General features: G+C 37.4%; 2 protein-coding genes across 2 annotated transcripts; both read right to left on the bottom strand.

Annotated features, from left to right (window-relative positions):
- Positions 1–659: 659 nt before the first annotated feature.
- On the bottom strand, positions 660–18,625 carry lck (LCK proto-oncogene, Src family tyrosine kinase). The gene is made up of 13 exons (XM_041972731.1): positions 18,464–18,625; positions 16,808–16,917; positions 16,227–16,287; positions 14,615–14,705; positions 12,779–12,877; positions 12,558–12,661; positions 8,624–8,773; positions 8,374–8,526; positions 6,628–6,807; positions 3,442–3,518; positions 1,515–1,668; positions 1,283–1,414; positions 660–1,204 (listed from the first exon to the last, which is right to left on the bottom strand). Exons 2-13 carry the CDS (start codon positions 16,910–16,912, stop codon positions 1,008–1,010), a joined length of 1,503 nt encoding a protein of 500 aa, XP_041828665.1. The 5' UTR covers positions 16,913–16,917; positions 18,464–18,625; the 3' UTR covers positions 660–1,007.
- Positions 18,626–21,358: 2,733 nt separating this feature from the next.
- fam167b (family with sequence similarity 167 member B) lies at positions 21,359–23,046 on the bottom strand. Its single transcript, XM_041972976.1, has 2 exons — positions 22,669–23,046; positions 21,359–22,165 (listed from the first exon to the last, which is right to left on the bottom strand). Exons 1-2 carry the CDS (start codon positions 22,966–22,968, stop codon positions 21,902–21,904), a joined length of 564 nt encoding a protein of 187 aa, XP_041828910.1. The 5' UTR covers positions 22,969–23,046; the 3' UTR covers positions 21,359–21,901.
- Between the last annotated feature and the right edge of the window lie 1,089 nt (positions 23,047–24,135).

Here is a 24,135-nt window from a genome sequence, read left to right as displayed (position 1 = left end):
GGATGAAAAAATATACTGCTTTATCTAAAGTTAGAAAAAAAAAAAACAGGTAAACTCTAAATGGATCTGAAAGGAAATTTCACATGATGTGGGGATTCTTTCTGACATCCACAGAGTAGATTCTTGATATCCTGCAGTTGAATGGTCGATGTAGAGGTTGATGCGCATCATAAGGCCTTTGTATTAAGGTCTGTTGACTTGATGGGGTATTGTTTTTGTCCTGTTATCATTTTGTGAAAAAATTTTTTAAAAAGATTGCAATCCAGTAGAGATGGCCGGATTTTTGTGAGGTTAGATATGTGTTCTCAAAAATATTTCTAAAATCCACTCCTTTTGCAACAAACTGCGTTTCAGTCAGAGGCTGTGTGTATGCTATGAAAAGCATATTTTGAGTGTTTCTTAAGTTAAAAGTAATATATTACACACTCAGTTATTTTTTTAAAGAAAAAAAATCATGCAGAATTCAATTTCTTTGGATTTAATGTGCATTGCAACAAAACACCAACAACGTTTTGGCTGGTTGTTATCAGTTTTGTGCAGATGGTTTTCCTGAATGTAATGCAACGAAGACACAAAACCCATTTAAAGCTTTCTACTTTAACTAAAACAGTTATCAGTTATCATACTATCAGAGGTAAAACACAACTCAAGCAAGTCACAATATTTACATGTTGAAGAGTACCAGGAGAGCAGCTGCTTGTTCTGCTTTATATAAAGTCCCCTGTTTTTTTTTTAAACAGTATGATGACCACTCTCCTCTTTGGCTGGGATCCAGCTGTCTTTGCTTCAGGTTTATATTTCCACTTGTGATTGAAGCACATGTTATCACAATCAGTTTGATGCAGAAAAACTACACTCTTATTTCAATCATTTTATAAGTTTAAGCCTGTCAGTAAAGAGGCTTAAACTCTGGTAAATAATTCAAAGTCCAGTATCCATGTTCACAGATGTGCATTTAGTTTGAATATATTGAAAGCATGTCTCTATGTCTCTTCGTTCCACTGCAGCTATTCCTGATACTGCCTCTCTGTGGAAGTGAAGAAATCCTCCAGAACATTTTTCAGGTACTCGAATGTGGGTCTGTTCTCTGGGGTCTCTGTCCAGCAGTCACACATGATGTCATATAGACCATCAGGGCAGTTATCTGGCTGCGGCATTCTGTACCCCCGCTCCAGGTTCTGGATAACCTCAGGGTTGGACATACCTGAATAAGAGGTAGATGTTATTGAAATAGTTATATTTTTGTGATGGCTCATAATAAGTCTGATAAATGAGTATTTACCAGGGTAGGGAATACGCCCATATGTCACTATTTCTGTGAGGAGGATCCCAAATGACCAAACATCAGATTTTATGGAGAAGGTGCCGTAGTTAATAGCTTCTGGCGCAGTCCATTTAATGGGGAACTTTGCACCTATGAACAAAAGGACACTTTATTTCTCAACATATGATTACTCAGGGGAGCTGTTTGCCTTTTTTTATTTTATATTTTTTTTAAGGGAAAGTCTCGTTACCTTCTCTGGCCGTGTATTCATTGTTTTCGATGAGTCTTGCCAGTCCAAAGTCAGCAATCTTACAAATGAGGTCTTGCGAAACCAGAATATTGGCAGCTCGGAGGTCTCGATGAATGTAATTTTTCTGCTCTATAAAGGCCATGCCGTCAGCCACCTGCAGGGGACAGCACATCATCAAACATGCCATCAGTGTGTGACATGAATGTCTTAGAGGGACCTGTGTTCTACTACTGACTTTGTTTTGTCTGTGTGTGTTGGACAGATGAACCAAAAAGCGCCAAACCAGGGAGTTTACCACTTCCCCAGGTCAGTTCCTTGCCCCCCATACCTCTGTTATGCACTTAGGTACTCCACCCAGGTGAACAGCTGTGCTTATGTAACCTAAGCACCACTTTATTACACAAAAAGCTCCCTTCCTGCTTTTACCTTACCACAGACCTGCAGATGATTCTGGTAACTGTTTCTGTTTCAATCAAAGGCTATTTGACTCATTCCAGTATGGAGACCTCAGGCAGCATTCAACTACTTATTTAATTAGGAATAAATTACAGTGTGAGGTGTATGAATCATCATAAAACCCACGTTTTCTACAGAATTCACCACCCACAACTCCTGAGCATCTGCAGTTTTGTCAATTTAGAGAGGAGCATCTTTCAGCCATAAGAATCGATCACATGAATGAGTGTTTGCAACAGTTTTGTCAAATACTTAAACTGTATCTATGTTTCTATATTTCATGAGCTTCCAAAGACACAGCTTCCACCTCTAAAGCTGTTAACACCTTTTTGCTCTTCTTTTTGCTTGTTTAAATAGTGACTCCATTAAAAATGTTTCCAAGATCAGATATTTGCTTTTTACTCATGTAGTAAATTAAAGGTGAAATATCTTCTGATTACATATGTACATACATGCATAGATATTACAGTTTTTGACAAATAATAATATCCAATACTGCAGCAGAAGTAAGATAATTAATTACTTGATTTAAATGCTATCTGTGGAAGATGCCTGGTATGAAAACTTTCTTTTAGTAAAATGCTTATCAGACAGTTCTTCATAAAGTCTACAATTTTGCACTGAGCTCTAACGTGTCTAAAATTTTCCGACTGCCATTGAAGGATTGTGTTTGAAACTTCTTTCTGCCTTCCTGTGGTTGATTTTTGTCATTCCCACACCCACAATGCACCGTGCAGTCAAAGTGTTATACTTGCAAGTTATATTTTTAAAAATTAGATTTGATCCTGATCTGAAATTCCTGGAAAGAGACTACGTTTTTGGAAATTGAGCCTTGCTTCCAAGTATGTTTGAAGGCAGTAGTTAGCTTAGCATTAACACAGCTATCCTCCCTCTGAAGACTTTTCCACCTACCAACATCTTTAAAAACACACATCCTGTTCTCAGGCTTTAACTTATTGTAATACTAAACTGTCTTAAACCTTTTTTTTATCTTCTACTCTAACTGAACAAACAAGCCATTTAATATAAGTTAATAAAATTCACATGACACAGTTCCTTAATGCAAGTTCGTAGTAGACATTAATGAGTTAGAGAAATTAATCATTTAGTTAAAGTTTTGTAATGTTCCAATTTCCACATTTTAGTATAGCTGGCACCCGTGTTATAAAATATTTTTCAAATGATAAATAATAAGTAAGGTTTAGTACTAAGACAATTTTATTTGTGCCGCTCTGTCTAGACCGACTTTAACCAGAACACACGTGCACTCCGGCACACATACACACCGTGTCTGTACTTATTATAAGATTAGTGTTGAATGTAAGCCCCATTACAACAGCTGCCTGTTTTTTGCCTAGAAGGATCATGCTGAGAGAAAAAGAAGTGAAAAGAATAAATGAAAGAGAATCTGGTAAATAGAGGGAAAGGAGCACTGTAATAATAGGACAGATTGTAAAAAGAGATATCTTGCCTGAGACGCCATGTCTATCAGAGTTTTAATGGATAAACTGCTTCCCTGTGGCGTTTTTAGGTGATCCACCAGGCTACCTGTGGAAAGAACATTCAAATGAAAGCTTTAGTAAATAATTGATAAAAAAAAAATTATGTTAAACTAGATTATAACCAGGACGATAATGTCACTAATGCTCATTGTGCTGGTTATAAAGTCTGGCACACTGGAATATAAAAGTACACAACTGAAAAAAAAAACTGTTTCATATAATAAAAATACAAGTAAAAATGTGTAATTATTGTCAGGTGTTTGTAAAACCTTTGCCAAGGCAGTATCCTTTAAAGATTTCCTGTACTGAGATGATACTTGTACTTGTCTGCTGATAGTTTCTCTGAGCTCTTGTTGCAGTGGCAGATTTCAGATCTCTAAAGTTTTTCAGATGGATTTAGAGGTCGCTCGACACTTTTAAAACAGTGCGTCTTTTCTTTTTCAACTATTCATCCCTGCTTTTGGATATGTGCTGCTGGCCGTTCCCCCTCCTCACAGACTTGACAACCTTCACCTCAGACCTAGTTTTCTGACACACTAGTATCACATTTTTTCTCAAAAATGTCTCAGCAGTCTTCTTATTTAACTATTCCTTTGATATGCTGAGCGCCTCCAGCAGCAATGCAACCTCATTGCATAGATGTTCTTTTTCTTAAGAGTTTTTATTTGTTGATTATGAGGAAACTGATCCACTGCATTCATTAAGGGCTCTACTTTGGTTTCCTCATTCTTATAGAAGCCAGAGGGACTGTGGCTTATCAATGAAAGTCTTTACAATCATCACTCTTGCCTTTCTGCGCATTTCTTTGAAGAGTGGTGTCCTCTTTGGTCTTCACAGGATTATACTAGTCTCAAATGGTACAGTCTGAAGCATCAACCCAGTTTGCTTTAGGTCATTTTGAAGCTATTTTGATATCCCAGGTAGCACTTGTTTTGTCTTGTTTTCTCCAGAAAATGTACTAATTTTTTGCAGGTTTCTCATTTAGTTTCTTTCTTAGTACAACATCCTGGAAGCATCATCAGTTTCATGACAGTGAAACTTCCTGATAACATAACAAACTGTTAAAACAAGGATATCAACAGCTTGGTGATCAGTAGGTTGCGAGTTATTTGTTTTATGACATTTAACATTTTTATTATATACCTGAAATCCTTTCTTTTGGCTCATATAGTTAAGTTACTTTGCATTTAAATTCAAAATGTTCAGATACAAAATCTGCATGGATGTTTTTAATTAGTCTTTTGTTCAAATAAAAACTTTCAATCAACCAATCAATCAAAAACAGTACATCTTACTTGCATTTCATAAACACAATGATCAACAGTGAAAGCTTCCTCACAGACATAAATAAACTGGAATAGACCAAAATAGCAGCTCAAATGCAGCAGACAACGTTTTCAGGAAGTACGCAGAACATTAGTCAAGCTGATGCCTACTTTCTGGCAGTTAACTTTGTTTTGGGTTTGATTTGCACCCAACAATACCTCTGCACATCGGCCAACCAAGTCAAACCAAAAGAAATGTTTTAAGAGGGTTGACTGTGCCAGGAAAGAAGAGGTATTTTCTCCTGAGCTTTTGAAGACTAAAAGCCAGAGTAACGTTCTTTGTCAAGGCCACAAAGGGAAGCTGGGATGACACGCCTGTTATTTTCCTCTTTTGTTGTTTTCAATAATCCAGAAAAAAGGGGGCAAACTGTAAAAGATGGGAACTCCAAGCTTTCCTTTCTCTTCACAACAGTAACGGCAATTGTGTCCTGTCCACACATGGTCCCAGACAAAGAGACAGCCTCATGTAGAACCACTGTTGGTTTACAAGACTCTCACAGATGACAACACAAAGACACTCCTTTCACTTCAGCTGTAAGGCTGTTGTTGTGTTTGTAACAGCATCTCTAAAGACATTTTGCTGATTTTACTCATAGCAAAAAAGATATACAAAGACTTTTGAGGTTAATCTGAAACAGAAATAGGATAGCTATCATCTCAGTGTGGCTTTTAGAAGTAATAAACTTTTATTGAGAAGGCAGACTAAGCTAACAAAAGCTGATTGCAGCTGCTTCCATGACACTAGTTTATTACTACTAGTAAGACAAGCAATTTAACATGCACTATGTTATGTGAGAGGATAAGGAAAAATAGGAAGATCCAGCGACAGGATGCTGAACAAACTGCCATTGTAAAAGTTAGTGTGGGTTTGTTTACAGCTGTAGCGGTATCATGTGTGGAAATAGTGTATATGTGTATATTGGAAAGGAGCCAAACATCATCAGGGGTCTCTTTGAACAATAACACAGTGATTCACCATCTTCCAATTTAACACCCTTCATCACAGTCCGGCAGGAGAGACTTCCCCTTTGCATGTAAACATCAGTAACCTGTCTGGAGGGGCCCGGAAAAGAAGTGAAAGTTCATGTTTGCTTTGAAACATTTTAGCACATGGTAGCGAATGCAAGGGGAGTGAGGAGGAGAAGCTGAAAATAGCCTATCAGGGGGCCAGGGCACTTCAGCAGCACATCATGCTTTGCAGGCAAGGCCCCTGAGTTACTGTAGTTCCCTTATTTAGGTTTGCTCTCACAGCTGCATTCATGTCCAATCATAGGTGATGATTACATTTTATAGTTCCAGTACTGCAACTCTGATATCATACATCAAACACAAACAGGAAGAAAGCTGTGGATGAACATGTGATCAAAAGACATTCAGCAGAATCACTGGAGTGGAGCATTCATGTGAAAACGTTATGACTCATTAAAAGCGAACACATGGGGCAGCCCAGTCTTTTGTTCAAACATGTGCTCCCACCCAGAGTCTGATAACAGATCAACATGTTTGATCATGAACATATGTGACACTGCTCTAACGCTGCTCCTTTGTCTCTCTTCCAGTCTCAGAGTTCAGTCTCACAACTCTGTCTTTACAGTAACACTGAAGGAAATTAGGGGAATGATCATTTCAGACAGGTTTGGACATATGTTAGTTGACTAAACTTGATATGACTACACAAGGAAATATTTCAAACTGATTTTCAAATGAGAAATCCCCCTTGGTTAAAGTTTTCATTTTCCTTTGAAACTCCAAGTGACAGCTGGAAATCCCTCTTGATGGTTCAGTGTTATAAATTAGTTAAATGACACAGCTGAGATCATTACTACCTACCATTTTCCATGTACTCTGTGATGATGTAGATTGGCTCCTGAGTAACCACGGCAAAGAGGCGGACAAGACGACTATGCTGCAGGTTCTTCATCATGTTCGCCTCTGCTAAGAAAGCTTCCACTGACATTGTGCCCATCTTCAGATTCTTAATTGCAACTTTTCTGTCATTATTGTAGATGCCTAAAAAACACAAAAGCTAATTAGACATCACTGACTTGAGAGTATTGTTTAAAACACAAGTAATGGAAAATGATGAGCTTATCTAAGGGTGTGTTCACATAAATACCATGATGAGAAAGCAGAAAGCGTTCACTCTTAAAGCCAAATAAGTTGGATTGTAATGGCTTGCCTTAACCCAACAACTATCATATTTTCAACGCCACCTTTTTCTAGTTACCATGGGGACAATAAACATGGTGCAGACACAAAAACCCAAGTAATCTTTAATTAATGCTTGCCTTATTTTGACTTGATGCTGGTATTAATGTGGGATCTATCATGAATTCCTGTTGCTCACCATAAACCCTAATGATAAACTCACTGTGGATTTATGTAGTTCATCATTAGATCATCAGTTACATCATTCGTAAAATGATATCCCACCACATCAACTGGTTTCCACGAGATAGAAGTTATGATCAGTGTCAATATAACCCTGCTAATCTAACTCACATGTTTTTGGACATTCACTGCTGTGGCAGATGATTGGGCCTTAGAAACTTCATCATAGGCAAACAGTATTGATTTTCAACTCAATATAATAGGAAAACACACAAAAATATAATTTCTACTGCAGTACTGCTTGCATACAGAAGAGTGATTATATGCAATTTATATATTTAGAGTAAAAAAGAATGTTTTGTAGGTTTCCATTGGATTAATGTAAAAGTAAAAGCATGATCTCACTGATCTCTTTTGTTTGTTATGAGTCATTCCAGCTTTGGTACACTAACTATCAGTAAATAAAATCATATCCAACCAGTTTTTTCTTTACTTTGTATAATGGACCAACATCTCACATCATGTATGAAGTGTAACGATGCTGGGAGAAAATTTTTATCTATTATTCAAAACAATCCTCTGTCTCTTTTATCTACAGTGAAAACTAAAGAATGATTATAACTTTAGGAAATTCATATTAACTAACAAGAGCAGCCATTTCAACTGACACTCCCATTATTCAACTAGTGTTTGTATAAGGAAAGAGAAACAAACGTAGGGCCCAGACTGATGCAAGACAACACTGTAAATCTAAAACTTGCAGAAATGAGGAGAAGTACCAGGGTTGGCAATGTTTAACTCTTCTACGGTGGTTTGTTTGGGATGTTAAATGGTGCTGGCAAATGAGACTGGAAAATAGAGGTTAAATTACCCCTTCAGTTGAATGATAATGGACTTGTGGCTTAACTTTTATCCCTGTGATCAAAACGTTTGTTTAACTCAATACTCAACAAGCCTTATAAACATTCATGGAAGTATTGTTAGGAGACAATTCCTGAGATCCATAAGCTTATCAAAAAATTTTATTCATGTAGTTTGAGCAATGCTGTGTATCGGGGTTAATACCGCACATCATTCTTTTGTGAACCAGCTCAGACAAGCCTACAATTAAGGCTGCACTGAGGAAATATCTTCTGCATACACTGCAGAAAAGTCCTGGTTTCTGGCAGACACATAGTCAAGCCCACATCCAGACTGGGCAGCTGTTTTTTTTTTACTTCTGAGTTAAAACTCACAACAACTCACCCATCCAAACTTCTCCAAACTGTCCAGCTCCAAGCTTGCGCTCCAACTTCAGGGACTCTCTGGGAATCTCCCACTCATCCTGCCACCAGGGCTTCTGCGGCATTCTCGACTGGCATGGCTTCACCAGGTTGGTGCACAACCCATCTGCATCACCTAGGATGATAGAAGAGCATAAAGTATAAAATTATTAAAGTAAAACCCTCTCAGCAATCAACAAATTTAAATGATGCCGCCAAGAGGCAGTACGCACGTGAGTAATGCTGGACAAGCTCCTTCAGCGAGCTAAATGATATCTTGGTTGTGATGTAGAAGCCACCATCATCCAGGTTACGGATCTTGTAGTGCTTCACTCCTTCACCTGTGACCTGGTCCAAATCCCGGATTGATAGTGCAAAAGACCCTAGAGTGAAGAGAAAATGCAGAGTACAGAGATTTGATGAAAAATGTCCACAGATTCATAAAGTCTAAAACTGGACCTTAGAATGACAAATATGTAACAGTGTTTGCAGTTTCTGTTTGTGTAAGGACGGAGAATGATTAACAGATGCCTTTGATACGTGAAGAAAGTTTTTCATCTGTGATTTCATGCCAGCATTATCATCATGATAATGTTAACCACAGTGTTATCTAAAGGTATTGTTAAAGATACTGATATATACTTTGGGTGCATTCCACAGTTCGAGCTCCATGCCTTATGTAAACAGGGAAATTAACGAAACATTCATGAACAGACAGGTATTTTCATCTTTACCAAAAAAACAAAACTGAAATCAAATGAAACAGAATAGGAAACAGGAAGGAGGCCTGTGGGTGATGGATCTTATTTTAGAAATGTTTCAAGTAATAACAGGAATAAGGAAAACAAAAGACACCAGTCATAGAGAGTCGAGTGAAAAAAAGAAAGTACACCTTCTTTCACTTCTTAGGTTTCATGCACTGGGGCATTTCAAGCCTTAAAACAATGTGAATGCATCACATAAACAACCACGCAAGATGTGTTGAACATGTATAGTATACCTCATGATACAATAATGTAAATTTCTACCTATAACTTAAAATAATTGTTTTCTGTAAGATATTTTCAGTTTCTCACGTCATTTGAGAGGAATTTTGACCCACTGTTCTTCACTACATTGATTCAGTTTGTTGAATTAGTTGTGATGTGGTCACACCAAAGCATTTTAAACAAGTTGGGATCTGGACTAGTTTGAATGGACCAATGAAACAAGTTGTTTCTTTTCTTTTTAAGCATTCTGAGACGTTCATGGTCATCTCAGTGACTGCAAGGTGTCCTGAGGTAGCAAAACAAACCCAAATCATTAGCCTTCCACTACTGTCTTTGACAGTTTGTATGACGTGTTTGAGCAGAAATGCTACTGAGCCCCTTTAACCCTAGTACCTACTCGGCTCGACTAAACTCAACTCAGTTTATATACCATAGTTTTTCATTACAATCAAGTACCCCCTTGAAAGTTTTGTGTTTGTGTTGCATGAAAGGTTTGCAACACAAACACAACTAAACAATGGAGGACATCAAGACGATGGTCTGCTGCTCAGTCAGTGGCTTTTTGTTTACATTGTTTACAACAAGACAACACAATCTGAAAAAGGAGTTTAGAAAGCCATAGAGCGGCACTGCACCAAAGACTACAGGGTACGAAAAGATGATGTAAGATGGTAAGCTAATGGTAGTTAAAGCTAGTTTGCTTTGTTTATAAGTGCCTCGTACTACCTTGTTATAGCTTTGTGATTTTATTTTATTTTTGTGCATGAAATAATTTCTAAATTAACACCATAGTAATTAGAAATGATTCCTGTTTTACCACGAGGGTGTCTAGAGTTTTGTATAATTGAGGAGTGACTCTTTTCTAGTCAGTCTGAACTGACAAAATATAAAATTATAACACAGTTGCATAACATTCACATTTTTTATTACACTCAGAAGCATTATTACAAAATACTAAAATGGGAATGGGTCACACATGCCCTTCTGCCTTGGCCTTCACAAGCTTGCCTAGCACAATTATGAACGCTTGGTTGAAGACAACAATCTCTACCATCTGCTCCCTTTGCAAGGCAGTTTCTTCCTTCCTTGCCTGACGTGGGCCACTGAGAGGCAACTGGATGTGCTGGTCACACTTCATCACATCATCAGTATGCACATGCAATAATACAGTTGCAAGGTCTGATTTTGTGTTGCTCCCTTTTCTTTTGCCCAGATGAAAAGCACAAATGGGATTTGTTAATCACAGGAAGCTTAAAAATATATCAGGGAAATACACTCTGAGTTAACAGCTATTGGTGTGAAACTTGTGAAATGTTAATTACCTGTGATTGCATTTTGCTGTGTAGCAGATGCAGCTAGTGCCAGATATAGACAATGATGTTTATAATGTCAGAATCCAACACTTTTCTTTCTTTTTGATTTTTTGCATGCAGTAGACAATGGTGTTCCATCTCAAAATATACTTGTTTACTCAAGTGATTTTATGCCCAATGGGATGAGTAACATGATACAAAACAATCTTTTATCATGGTTTCCAAATTTGTGGCACTCTCCCTTCCACTTCCTGTTGGCTGGTACGTGTAAATGTTCATTTGACTGAACCATTTCCAGTTCTTTCTGTGAGACCCAGTGCAGCTGTGTAATCATTAATGACACTTTAAAAGACCTTTTTAGTATCTCTCAATACTGTTTTGAGCTCCACTGGTACCAGAGAGTTGCCATCAGCTTGGTGACCTCCTGGAACATATTCTCTTTATGAATCTCTCTATCTTGCTTACAATAGATTTTGTCATCAGCCAACAAGCAGAGAAAGGTCTGCATCCCTTCATTGGACCACAGTGTTTGTTTGAGTGTAGCCATTTACCTAGTAGATAACTACAGAAATATGAAATTGTGCAGTTTTGTTCTTGTTCTTCTGGCCTTTATGGGCAGTTGGTAAGCAATGTTATAATCACACGTTCATTGTTGCTAGGTCACCTTTAGTCTCATCTGTACAAAAAAACAATCTTCCAAAAGTCTTAGTTTGTTCAAAAGCAACTTTGTGAATCTATTTCTTGTTGCCTTGTCTTTTTTAGGGAGAAGAAGACTTATTCAGTTCTACTGACATGACCTGTAAGATTTAACATGAAATGTGACTCTTGGATTTTTTTTTGCGGTTTCTCTGACCTTGGGCTGAACTTGTTGTGGCGTTCATTTCTGGGAAGATTAGCATCTGTCTTTCTCACTAGAGAATGATGGACTCCAGATTATTTAAAAAAAATGTCTTATACAGCCCTTTTCAGAATGAGTTGCAAAAGCTGCTTGCTGATGTCTTTCCTGCTTGGCATTATATTATGCACACCTGAATGCTCTAGACCAGGGGTGTCAAACTCCGGTCCTTAAGGGCCGCTATCCTGTAGGTTTTTGTTGTTTCCCTGCTCAACACCTCTTATTCACAATAAATGGATCCAATGGCTTCTTGTAAAATTCTTCACAGTGACCAATTAATTTCAGTCAGAGGCGTTGGAGCAGGGAAACAACAAAAACCTGCAGGATAGTGACCCTTGAGGACCTAAGCTGGATACCTGTGCTCTAGACCAGGGATCATCAACACTGGCCACGTGAGGGCCAGGATCATGCAGGTATCGGATGTGTCCCTGCAGCAACACACCTGATTCAAATGAATGAGTCATCCACAGACTTCTGCAGAATTTGACAAGAAGCTGTTGGAGATCCATTTTATTTTAATCTGGTGCAGGACACCGGCCCTTGAAGACCAGAGTTAGTGATCCCTACCCAGACCAACACATTGCCAAAACCTCTGCATCTTAAGAGCTGCTCACACTTGTTGATGATCAGTTAATCAAATGAAATTGATTAACAGCACCTGGCTGCAATTTATCCTCCTTATTCCCACTGGAGCAGTAAAGGTAGTTTTCCACATACCGCTTCAATAGTTTGGCTTAGTTTTGGTTTAAATAATGAGAGGTTTTAATATGTCCTGTATTGTTGTTCATATATGGTGAGATTTACATAATTTTAAAACCTTGAACCAATGTATTTATTTACTATGTTCTCATAGATAAAAGCTTTGAATTAAAAGGGGTTGTATATTCTGCTCTATGTATCTTATTTGTTTCTTTGCAATATTTACATATTTTATCACTATAGTCACCAGAGGCTAAAAAGATCATTTCACCTTTAGCTGTCTCGCTTTCTCGAATCAGGAAGGAGCCCAGTGTATTCCCAGGAGCAAAGAGGAGCCTCATAGCATCGTTTCTAGAAATGTTCTTGAAGAACCACCTGCAGAACAAAAGGCACAGCATACTTCAGGCTTTGAGCAAACCACTTCCCTTCCCTCAGAGCATGCACTGTGTGAGATGAGACAGTGTTGAGAGCTGAGTTTCCTGTGTGACATACGCTTCAGTCTCCACTGTGGTCATTGCAATGAAGTTGTATGGGATGAAGCCCCTCTGGCCCGTGGTAAGAGACTCTGCCAAATACCACTCTGGGTCATCCCTGGGTGTTAGAAGAGACAGGAACAATACCACGAGTTAGTTTACTTTTCTGTGATGCCTCACAGCAGCTTCAGCTGTTATGGAATTAATGGATTCAGCTTCAGAACAAACAGTTTAATTTAGCTTCCCCAGACAATCACATTGCTTGCAGTATAAATGATCAATAGAACCATATCATGTTGAGAAAGCAGAGAAATGTCTTGTTTTGTATGTCAGCGTAAAGCACAGATACAGGATATGCTTACTACTGAATTTTTAATCTTGTTTACATTATGTTCAACTTGTTAAACCTTTAAAGCAATAAAAAAGGCTATTCCTCTAGTCAAAATGAAATAATATATTATATTTCTGTTAGTTTACACTCAGAAAGGCATCTCTGTGTGTTTCAATTTGGTTATTAATCTAGCTTTTAATTAATATCATGTGTGTATAACAAGTTTATGTTATTTACAATTTGTTTAAGATTTGCCTTTAAAAGGTACACTTTTTATGTCTCAGTACATCCAGATTTTTTGAAAATATACCACAGAAGACATGACGGCAGCATCCTCAGTGGTGCTACAATCCCAATGTTGCTTGAAACCCAATTTAAGATTGCTGTACGCCAAATACAGCTTGCACTAGGAAAAATGGTGAATTGGTGAATTGTGCTTTATGGGTATAAAGGATCATTCCAATTCAATTTTTTATCGATATTAATTGCATGAGTATTAAATTTTAAAGAATTGCATCAGTTCTTTGCAAAAGACAAAATAATTACCAATGCAAATAATGATAGTGCTAAATTTTCCCACACTTCAGCATCGTCCTGTCATTAACATTTACTGTTATCAAATGCAAATTACCTTTACATTAAATATTTAAATTGAACTTTGAGTCACTGAAAAAGATTGGATTATATTGTTGTGGAAAACAGTGAGCAGTTCTCAATTATTTAAAAGTATTTATCATTACAACTAAAACTAAGTTAAAAGAAGTAATGAATGTATAAGCTCCCGTACTTAAAGTATAGAATTATTTAATTTTTGCCTTTAGATTTTAAGTTGTTGCAACTTCCATTAAAATGTTAGAAGATTCTCAAGAATTTCTTCGTCAAGAAATTTATCCTCACTATCTGCACCAGTTTTATGTCAGAAGAACAAGGTGAAACCATGCAGCCACAAGGATGTATACATATCTGCACAAACCAAACATAGTTGCACATACTCTTTCTTAAAAAATAAGTTTTACTGTTCATGTAATGTAGCGAATGTGCTCCAGATGTTACAAGTACCTTTAACTTTCCAAATTCCTCTGTCCTTATAGAAGTTTTGGTTTCCTCTTTCAAACCCACAACATGATCATGTGGGTTTTTTTTCTTTTTTTACTTTATGCATTTATTTAATTGTCGACATTTAAGGGAAGCAGGAAACTTTGGGTGAGATCATGTGCTCATAACCTCCTCCGCTGGAAAGTGTACCATCAATGTACATTGTAAGGTATAATAAGTGAGCTGAATCACAATATCAACAACCTAAAAAAAGACCCAATTTGAAAATTTCTGTCTATATTTTTTACTAAAAACAATCATATATATATATATATATATATATATATATATATATATATATATATATATATATATATATATATATATATGCGCAAATTGTAGAAATATATAAATACACAATTGTTGAGAATACATTGATATTTTAGATTGAAACACTCCTTTTTAATATGTGTTCAATAAACAGCTCACTTGTTGATGATCTTAAGCTTGTCTCCTTTCTCAAAGCCCAGGTCGCCTTCATGTTTGGGTTCATAGCTGTATGTGGCCACCCCGATGTTGTCTGTAAGAAAGAGATGACTAGATTTAGTTACACCCAGACTTACGAAATTTTAAATGACAGAAAGGACAGTTAATAGAGAAGGATTTTCAGTGGGATTTGGAATCAACTTGATGTTTTTTAACAAATGACGGTAACTAAAAACTTCATGGCAAAGCTGAAGGAGGATTTTGTTACCGCCCCTGAAGCAAAATGAAGGGTCGCGCTTCTTTTCTCAAACAGAAATATTCCAGTTGAATCAATGAAAAATTTCTTTATGTTTGAATAGAAATATTTTCTTTTTTTGTTTTTTTTATTATCTTTTTTTGTATTTTTTGTTACTTCAAGCATGTAAAGAAAAGTATATTTCAATTCAAACATAGGCATAGTTTAAAAGAGAAAAAACGATAAATCAAATGCATAGATTTGTTTAAGCAATCTATATCAACAAATTAAAATCTGAAAAGGAGAAAAATGAAGTAATTATGGTTTATTCCTGCCCCTCTCTTTCCAGAAAACAAGACAATATGTAGCCTTAAATTACATATATACCTCTGTATATGTAGTTCTTGCATATGCACAAATATACCGTATGTGTGCGTATTACTTCATAGCTACATATACATAAACATATACATATACATATATACCTGTATACACATACACATTGGTAACTGGATGTGTTTACATTAGTTTTTGAATACCATTTCTTTGAATTTGCTCTTAAACTGGATTGTGTTAGGATGTTGCTTGAGTTCTTCCTGAAGTTTATTCCATACTTTTACACTGTGTACTGTAGGGCACATTCTTTTGTGAGCCATATTTTGTTTGTAAGAGACTCCAACCATAGAAAAATGTACCAAAAAATCCAACAAAAAAATAAATAAAAATAAAAAAAATGGAATTTTCCAAATGTTAATTTTATATTGCAAAAACAGGGAGTTGATATGAAACATTTGGGTTGTGAACTCCTGAAAGATCATTTAAAAGTGGGTTTTATTTTCACAAAATTAATGATTTTTTTGTGCACGGTCATTGCACCAATGCCTTCAACGGACACTGACGAAGAACATCCAGGTCTCAAATCAGACTTCGCACCTTTGAAGACCCTACAACCGGACAAACCAATTGGCAGCGTGGTACTGGAGCAGCCGATAAAGTACTGCAGCATTTTCAACATCATTTGTGTGGAAAACAAAAACAGAAATTTGCATGGAAAATCGATAATCTGAAGAAAATGGAAACTGTTATGCGAGCAAGGCGCAAAGTGGAAAAGTTACTCCAACTGACTTAACAGGTGACCCAACAGAGGAAAGTGCAGAGTAACCCTCTAAGAGGAAAAAGAAATATTATATCATTGCATATTCACTTTGATTAGATTTCCAGTTTTACTTTTGAAATGTTCCACTTATAAATTGTTATTTAGCACTTCCCTCTTTAAAAGAAAGGCACTGAATGTGAACTGAACCTCTTCAAACGAAAAAGAAAATAAATACATTTTCATGTATTTAGCTATTGTCTAACACAGAAACACGGAAAGCATACCTGGTAAAGGTGATGTAGGAGGGGAATATTGTGATGAATATGGAATCAGCTGATCTGTGTACTAGAAAGACAAAAAACAAGGACTTGAATTTTGTAGCGTTCCAAAGAATATAATATTTATGCGATAAAACACAGACATCTGCACGTCAGCCACAAAACCAACTCATTTATTTCTGGTTATGATAACCATCTATTGACGGTAAATCGTTTATTTTCAAGATAAAATGTGTCATATGCAGGTGGTTTTCTCCTTTATTATAATCTAATGGGACATCTAAGTCCCAGAGAGGAAAAAACAACACTGAGCTAACAGTTGCACTCCTATTTAATCATACAAACAAAGGGCAACTTCCCTGGCAGTTACATAAGCTATTAAACTGCAAACAGCTGATTTATGAAATTTACTGAATGTAACTGTGAATAATGGGAGCTCATTTAATGTTCCCACCCTCTCACTTGTTTTAAAGTTAGCTCTTATGTGTGTCATCTAAGTGGCCATTCGGCATACAAACAACCAAAAGGCTCACTTATAAACAGACACTCATTCAATACATACTGCATGTCCAAAAATGTGCACTTACTGGATTGCTTGATGGCGGGGGTATGGGGCAGTTGCAGTGCTCACAGATTTCATCTAAATTCTCAATCCATTCACTGTCAGAGTCCGAACTGCAGGCACATCCCATCTTTCCTGAAGTTTTAGCAGAAAAGTTATTTTAGAAACTGTAAAATGGACATCATACGTCATAAGTTATGACTGCTGCTGTTTAATGGTAAAAATGATTAAATGAAGGTATTTTCTTTTTAACTGGCAAGCCAATCCATTACTGTTACATTATGTTCTGCATTTTGCACAAAGCACTTTAAAATCTGTCTGAAAAGAAGTTAAAAAACAAACAAACAAACAAAAAAGACCTGACCTTGTTTTCTGACAAACAACAAAAATTGTTTTTCCAAAAGCTGCTTCAGTCAATCATGACTGAGGGCCTTGACTCAAATGAAGGCTCAGACTGAAAACGAAGAATCTTACAAGTGTAAGTTTTTGTTTTAAACCCACTTTGTATTACATGTAAGCATGCACATGACCGTCAAATCAGATATGACAAAGTTTTGCTGTGATTTTCAGCATTGTGTTCTAATTCTCGTTCAGACTTGAATAGTTGGCTCTCAAAACCAGAGCAATGTTAATCTCGTGCAATCCGTCGTTTGCACGTGCTCTGCATTGTGTTTTATACCATCACCATCTTTCTCAAGCTTGCTTAACTCCCATTGGACCACTCATGGAAAAGGGTCAGTGGGCTAATCGCAGCAGTGGTCCGCCCCAAAGGCTCAAAGCCGTGAGAAAACTCTGATGAGGCTTGACCCGGGACTAAAAATCCACCTCTGCTACAGAGAGACCCCAAAAAGAAATCACAGAAGTTCTTGAATAATCACATCTCCTACGCTTACTGGCAAATACTCACAAGTCAGCATTTTCCATTGAGGGGCTACCCTTCTTTTTATTATTAGCAGCTGACGGCCTTCCTAACTGCATACTGTTGACTGTTATTGTTTGCAAAGTACTGTGGATTTGTAGATGATAAGTAAACATAAGTGAGGGAAGACATTTTGCTTGCTTCTCCTATTGTCTGCTGAATTTGAAGCCAAAACCAAAAGGTATATTTCCACAAAGAAAAACTCCCTTTTTACAGAAACTGATGTGGCATCGACGAGACTTGTTGATGCCCAAACTGAATTTACAAAAAAAAAAAATCTAGTTTGTTATCATATGAAATGTATGAATTGGACTCATAAGACATGAGCTGATTTATTTCATTAAAAAATAAATAAATTAATTAAAAAAAACATATTTTTGCTTTTTGTTGTGGTGTCTTCTTTGGCATATTTTTGTACTGATAGTGATAATCCCACAAGCAGTACAGGCTTTCTATATTGCTTTTATATAAAATATATAACACAAATACAAACAAAATGGATTTTTGGCTATCTGGAAATTATCTTGAGATGCTGCTGTCTATTTATCTTCTAATGTCAGGTTTCTATGTTGAAAAAGTTTAAAACAGAAGACAAAACATCCGAACAACCCTTCAGATTTACTAAATTTAGCATTTTTGCTAGAAGACAGTCCAATAAAAGAGGAAGGAAAATGTTTATCACTACACTATATTTCCCTTTTAATCTTAAAATGTTCCAGAGTTAAACCTTTAAAGCCGAAAAGCAGAAAATTTGAAACTTACCTCTTGAAAAATCTAATGTCTCCTCAAGTTTAATATGAGATTTCAGGAGCCGCCATTAAGACATTCTTCATTGAACATTTATTTCTTCTTAAGAGCAATTTGACAAGAAGTGAATTTTTCAGCAGTGCAGCTTGGGTATGAAGATGTCATCATCCGCTTCTCTTATTATATGTAACAGTGCAAGGAGTGCTGATGTGTCACACACATACACACACACACACACTTGTGGAGGAGCAGCCCAGAGAGTTTCCTGTCGTTGAAACGTTGAGGGTTGCTCTGCAGGCTTTTCACAGGTGCTTACTGTGCAGCTGTGTGTAAGCTGAGGGGAACGTTATAGCTTCTATGGCAAAGGGGTCAGGACAACACCTTTCCCAAATTAATGTTCCAGTACAACTACAAAAAAAGGATGTCTGGGTGGGCTGAGACAGCAGTGAGGTTAAATTTGTACATTGTTTGCGTTGCTGAGCAATATATGACGTATGACTCAGTGACCTTTAACACAGCTTACACCACCAATATGTAGCTGTCGTTTTTTTATTGTTCAAAAGAAATTTAAATGAGGATTTCAGATCACATCAAAATACCATTTATGAAAAATAACTTTGTTCTGATTTTTCATATTGACCCACATGAGAAACTATTTTTATAATTTGTTACATTTGCATTTCCTGTCTAGTGGTTTAAGACCCAGGTTTAATGTCAAGTAAATTTGACTACAAGGTTCAAACATGTGGTTTGTTCCTGTTCTGTCTGTGGCCAGCTTTGAAAGCGGCCACTCAAAATAGACTTTGGCCTTGGTTTTCTCACGTTAGGTCAAATCTGCAACAAAATCCAGACAGAACTGGCAACAAGCATCCCAACTACAGACAAAGACATGTTAATTAATCAAACCAAATCATCATTTTAGCTGTATTTTGCTGAACGAGCCACATCATGATCACATAGAGAGGAGGCTTAAGTCAGATTGTTAACACACTGTGAGCTTGTGCTCTTGCATTTTCTTCATTTGCGGACCGCATCTCTTCTCTTGTGGTGAACAGCTGCTGCGTAGAGAGCTTGCACTGGCAGGAAGTCAGTCCAAACATCACAGAGTGCACAGAAATATGTGCTTAAAAGACTTTCATAGCATAGATTAAGGCTCACTCGCGATGAAACCACCTGAGTTCACTCTTTCCGTTTGTGAAAATTTTAAGAGGATGTGTGAGGGTGTTTCACTTTTTGCCTTTTTGATATGTTAAATTAACCTGTTAGTGGGCTGATAAACTACATGAAATAAGCATGCATGAATTACTGAAAAATCTAATCACAGAGAGATCACCAGAGAGCCCCGCCATCTTTGAAGGTCTGCATGCCGTAGTAAGCTTTAAGGGTATCCCTTCTCCACTCTATTTGTCACTACTTCCAAATGTGGTTGGAAATCACATTCTGTTACGCAATCACATGTAGATGCTATCAATATGCAAAAAGTTTTCCAGCCTTCATACCGCCTGCTCTGTGTTGCAGGTGCTGGCCTCTTTCACGACAGTGAGAGCAGCTATTGTTTTGCTGCCAATGCTTACTGACATGCGTCATGTGAATTTGTTTAGGTTCACAATAAACTGATAGATGTGCATGCTTTATTTACACTGTAATATCAGCTTCTGGCCATATGACAAGTGGTATGTATGACACAGAGAAAGAAAAAACGAGGGTCAAGGGAAACTATCCCAAAGGCAAAGCTGAGTGACATGAGAACAACTCTGCATTTCTTTGTTGTAAAGGCATTAGAGGGGGGAATAAAAGTGCACTACTTAAGATTCTTTGCATTTTCTATTTGATACACTTCTACATTTCTCACTGTTGAGGTCTCAAGTCACACATGAGGTCATGTGTCCTGTAGCATTCCACATGCTCATCAGTTCAGCAGCCCTGACTGTGCTCTCGTTTCACACAGTGGCTGTCCTCTGCTAAGGCATATTTGGTTTCTTGTTTAACAAATTATGTCTGACAATGACCGCACATCCCTCCAGGGCGCCATTCTTATGGTTGGATGTTACACCAGGTCATGAATGTCTAGTAGAAGGAAAGAAGACACCATTGTGCTTTGGAGGCTTTAGGATAGAGGGTAGATGATGGTGAAGCACGTGGTGACATTTATCCTAGTACACAGACAGATTAACTGCACCATAGTGTCTTTTTAAGTCATATAATGATCAGGATTGTACATTTCTGAACATCTACAAGCTAAAATAATGTAATTTATCAGTAGGTTTATGAGTTTCTTATGTGCAAGAGAGAAAAATGTACATTTTACAGGTATTTTTTCAGTTATACTCCAAGTAAATATATTTATACAATGTCTTCATTTAAGAATTTACATTTGATACAAATACAATCAAATCTAAAAGGGAGGAAAAAAATTCATTTGTGATTAAACCATCAAAAAAATCATGCCAGCTACTGTCCACTGTGCAACACAATGCATTTGGTCTCTTTCCAGCCTTACACAGTCAGTACTCTGCAGCATCTGGACATGCTACTGGGAAACAAAACAGCCTCCTGGGTCCTGTAACCGCAGTGGAGACTCTGTAAAGATATTTTTGGGTTGTGAAGAAGAGGTGTAAAAAAATGCTGTGTGTGACCTCCTGCTTCCTGTGAGGATACTGAAGCATTCAGGCGCTCGAGCTCATTGCTATATTATGAGACTTTGTTCTCTTTGTAGATGTTTTCTTTATCTGATCCCTCCATGCACAACCAGATGCACTGCCTGAAAACTGTTTGATGTCATTAAAGCATGTGATGACTTGGAAAAAAAAGCAATGTCTACTAGTGGCCCCACATCACTGCATGTACCCCTTCAGAAAAAATGTGTGACCTTTGTGTTTATTTTATTTTATTTGGTGGCTTTAATGTTAAATAGATTATTTGCTATTACAAGTTAGTTTTCTTTCTTTTTTTTTTAATTTCTATTCAAATAAATGCATTCCAGACTGTGGTCATGGTTTGGTAAGTAGTAAGTGTCCTGTCTGAAAGTTTCCTATTTATACTGGGGCCATTAAGTTCCCCAAGGCACTGCTTGTGTCCTGAAGTCAACATTTTCGGTATGTTTTTGCATCACCAGATAAAATCATCTTTAAGATATTTAACATAAATTTCATTCTACTTTACATTTCAGTCATAATTTATCACTCTGCACTGTGCAAACAGTCAGGAGCGGAGCAGTCCAGCCGGAAACTGACTGTAGGAAAGGTGTGTGCCTCCACAGGTCTGCACACAGAGGTTTCCTCATTCATGTCAAGTCAAGGCACATATAATTTTCATTGTCGTTCCTGGTAGCAGTGACTAGCAGCCACTCCTTGCTCTGACTCCACAACACCTCACTGAGGAGGAAGAAACTTTCATAAAATGCCTTAACAAACACAGAGAAGATGGAAACATCCTCATTAAGTGACTGCTATTTTAACACAGTGAGAAACGTCTGGAGTTGATGTTCATCTTGGTGAGACCCAGGTGTTTCAGAGGGGTGGACAGAGCGAAAGCTGCCTTCATGGGGATGTCACACAACAGGTCCGACTCCTCTCCGCATTCCTCTAGCTCGTATGTTGCATCATCCAGCATCTCCTTGTGACGATCGCACACCTGCTCCACTTTCAGCCGGTGGATCTCTCCACGCAGACGGATCAGTTGACGGGCCAGGTGGTTGTCCTGGACTTGCATCTCCCTCTAGGATCAGAGCAGAGGGTGAAGGGTGAGGGTGGTGGAGAAGAGGGGAAAAGTGAGTGTAAATAAGATAAGCAAAAATAAAGATTTCTATGATGATGCTTTTTTTCTTATCAGCTTATCAAAGGGTGTAAATCATTGGCATGTGGACTGTACGGGCTGCAGGCTAAGGCTGTGAGAAAACAGGCATCATATTGTTTCACAAACTACAAACTATTTGTTTGAACAGTGAGGACTGCATGTCCTCACTCATGTTATCCTTGAATGAAGTCAAGCACTCATGCAGAGGAGATTACTGACACCTGAGGAGATGACTATCTCTAAAAAGAAAGAAGATAGACCTGTATCTCTAATGAATGTTTAGGGACTTCCTTATTTTGATTTGATGGACTGAGGTTGTGTTGTCAAGGATTGTGACTCTGAATTTTTTAGAAATAGAAAAATAAAAGACTACAATCCTATTAAAAGTTATGTTAAATACAGTAAAATGGTCAGGAGCAACTCACCAGCTCTTTTCTTAGAAACTCCAAAGCATCATCAATTGTATCAAAGCCACATATATTGCGCACTACTAGCTCTGAGTTCTCATTTCTTAGTATTGCGGGTATGGAAACGTCTTGTCCACCAGATTCCGGACTGTCTGCTGTATTCATTTCCTTCCACGGGCGACTCTGCACCCGTTCCTGCCACTCCAGATAGGATGGTCTGCGTGTCTGCAACTTCAGCTTCTCCGTTAGCGCTTTGACGTTGTCCAGATCCTCCGTGTCTCCCTCTGAAGACTCCTCTCCAAACTCTTTGAAATCCATTGACGCAAGAGGGAAGACTTTTTTGGATTCGCGTTGGTGCCGCTTTCTGGAGTGGAGTGGCAGCTTAGCTCAGAATGCAACAGGTCTTTACCTCCTTTATAGGGAGAAGAGAAACAGTGACCGCCCATCCCGCAGAGGACGGGAGGGGTGGATAATTTATTAGGGTGGAAGTCGGACCTTAAGACCTTACAGCCTTGTGCCTTGTAGTTCTTATAAAAAAAATACATAATATAATTGACTATGCACGATTCAGAGAAATAATTATTCATTTGTTTTAGAAATTCATCTATTAAACTTCAAAGAAATTTAAGGTCACAATGACCTGTAAAAGGCTACAATGTGTAAAAGAGTCAACCCTGATTTCTTTATGTTTTGCCAGGAAAACCATAAATAGGTGCAGGGATTTGGTAAAATTCTACAATTAAAGCAAACATTTGAAGACCATATTTATTTTTCAACAAAACATGAGCCCTCTTACACAAACTTTGTTGTAATTTCTCAAGGAGGCTTTCAGGAATAGTTCTCCAGGCTTCTTCAAGGATATTTCAAAGCCTTTCTTTGGATGTTGGCTCTTTTTGTTCTGCTCTTTGTCAGTATGATCCCACGCTGGTTTAATAAAGTTGAGAATGAGTTGATAGCAACTGAACGCTCAGACGACACGTTTTTTGTCCACTTTCCACTAATTGGACCGCACCAATGTGCCAGGTTTTCAGCTAATAACTCTTTGGGTTTCACTTCATTGGTGCAAAAATATTATCTTTTGCTAGGTAAATGATATTATATTTGTCATATCTAATGCCCAATTTGTCTGTTATATTTGTCTATTATACATAAACACAACACTGTTTCCTCCCTTGAGTTATGTGGCTTTTAGATGCTTGCAGATTCATGCTTAACTAAACAAAAAGGGAAATTCCTCTGAAATCTTTCTAGTGGAAAACAAGTGAAAAAGCAACCAATATCCAAGGAACAACTTTGAAAGCCTGGTGAACTATTCGCTTAAGTGATTACATTAAAGTCTGGATCCTTAACATATAAAGAAATGTGGGTTGACTTGTTTTATGGAGTGAGGATGTATTTCTAACATTACAGAACATAAAACATCTTGTCCACACAGACAGATACCAGATAAGGATTTTTAATACTGTTGCTGTCATTTTTAGTTTT

This window comes from Melanotaenia boesemani, chromosome 20, assembly GCF_017639745.1.
Source record: "Melanotaenia boesemani isolate fMelBoe1 chromosome 20, fMelBoe1.pri, whole genome shotgun sequence".
In the NCBI taxonomy this organism is placed as follows: domain Eukaryota; kingdom Metazoa; phylum Chordata; class Actinopteri; order Atheriniformes; family Melanotaeniidae; genus Melanotaenia; species Melanotaenia boesemani.
The sequence above is the reverse complement of the archived record's forward strand: the minus strand, read 5'-3'. Positions and strand labels throughout refer to the sequence as shown.